General features: G+C 39.1%; 1 protein-coding gene across 1 annotated transcript in view; it reads left to right on the top strand.

The window, feature by feature from the left end:
- LOC119586846 overlaps positions 1 to 1,121 on the top strand; it is a gene marked incomplete at its 5' end in the record, with an annotated part of 53,513 nt that overhangs the window by 14,959 nt on the left and 37,433 nt on the right. The window contains 1 exon segment of the mRNA XM_037935573.1: positions 1,049 to 1,121. Coding sequence (XP_037791501.1) covers positions 1,049 to 1,121 — 73 coding nt within the window.

The raw sequence follows: 1,121 nt of genomic DNA, 5'->3' as shown, positions 1-1,121 counted from the left end.
GTGTCCTAGACTCGTTAATAAACTTTGATGAACCAGTTAACTACTAGTATCAACACATGGACGGTACTAAACTAAGCCGTTATGTACAACAGTCCCAACGTGTACCTTTACCCTCCATCAGCATTTAACATCAATAGACTGTCCATCTACCGGCGGCCTTTAGCAATACTAAACCAATTAATAACATCACAAGTGTTTCAACCGAAACAGTTCTGGAGATGCTAGTTTGCTTTGCCTGTTTCACTCTTTATTAAATGAACATACGCATCAGTAGCCCAACGCCAGTGTTTGTTTTCTAATACTCTAGTATGGGTCCTTAATGCGTGTACAGCGTTGATACTGTAACACTTGTTTTGTGATTGTCTAGGGTATTTATCGTTGGTGATTTCATTACATATTATTTTATTGCGTTTCTCAAGACTAAGTATATTATCGTTTTTCCCGACTTCCAGACAGTAAATTTAACTAATACAATAAAGCAATGGTACCATTTCTCTTTGACACAAACATAGCAAATGAGATCATTTTTCTGTGACTAAAGTAACACAAGCAGCTAAATCAATAATACGTCCAGAGACTATGTACTAAAACTTGCAGTAGTCCCTGTTCTTAGTAAATTATTAATACCACTATGTTTTCGTAATAGTACTTGTACCACCATTCTTTCACAACACAAGCAGAACAATAATATTTCATACAAGTCACATAGTACCACCATTCTTTCATAATACACTCTACTAACTATATCCCTATGCTTTTACAGTAATAGTAAATGATTAATACCGTCACTCCGCCATTATACGATTGGACTAACAAAAGCTTTTTCACAACGTAAATAGACTAACCCAACAGTACCTCCCCACTCTTTCACTGTACTAGTAAATAGTAGACTATCACCACCCACGCTCTTCGCCATTACTAATTAGCCTCATGTTCGTGTCACCCACTTTTGTCCAGCATTACATTACGTGAGCATTACATTATCTTCCTCTGTGGTCCAACCAATTATTAATCTTCCTTACGGTTCTAACGCCTTCCTCCCTTGCAGCTGGAGACACGGTGGCCGCAGTACAGAGACGAGGCCATACGTCCACAGCTCCCACGACGCTCCCCTCCGCCAC

The sequence above is a fragment of the Penaeus monodon genome, chromosome 22 (genome assembly GCF_015228065.2).
Source record: "Penaeus monodon isolate SGIC_2016 chromosome 22, NSTDA_Pmon_1, whole genome shotgun sequence".
Lineage (NCBI taxonomy): Eukaryota > Metazoa > Arthropoda > Malacostraca > Decapoda > Penaeidae > Penaeus > Penaeus monodon.
This window is presented reverse-complemented; position numbering and strand designations above follow the sequence as displayed.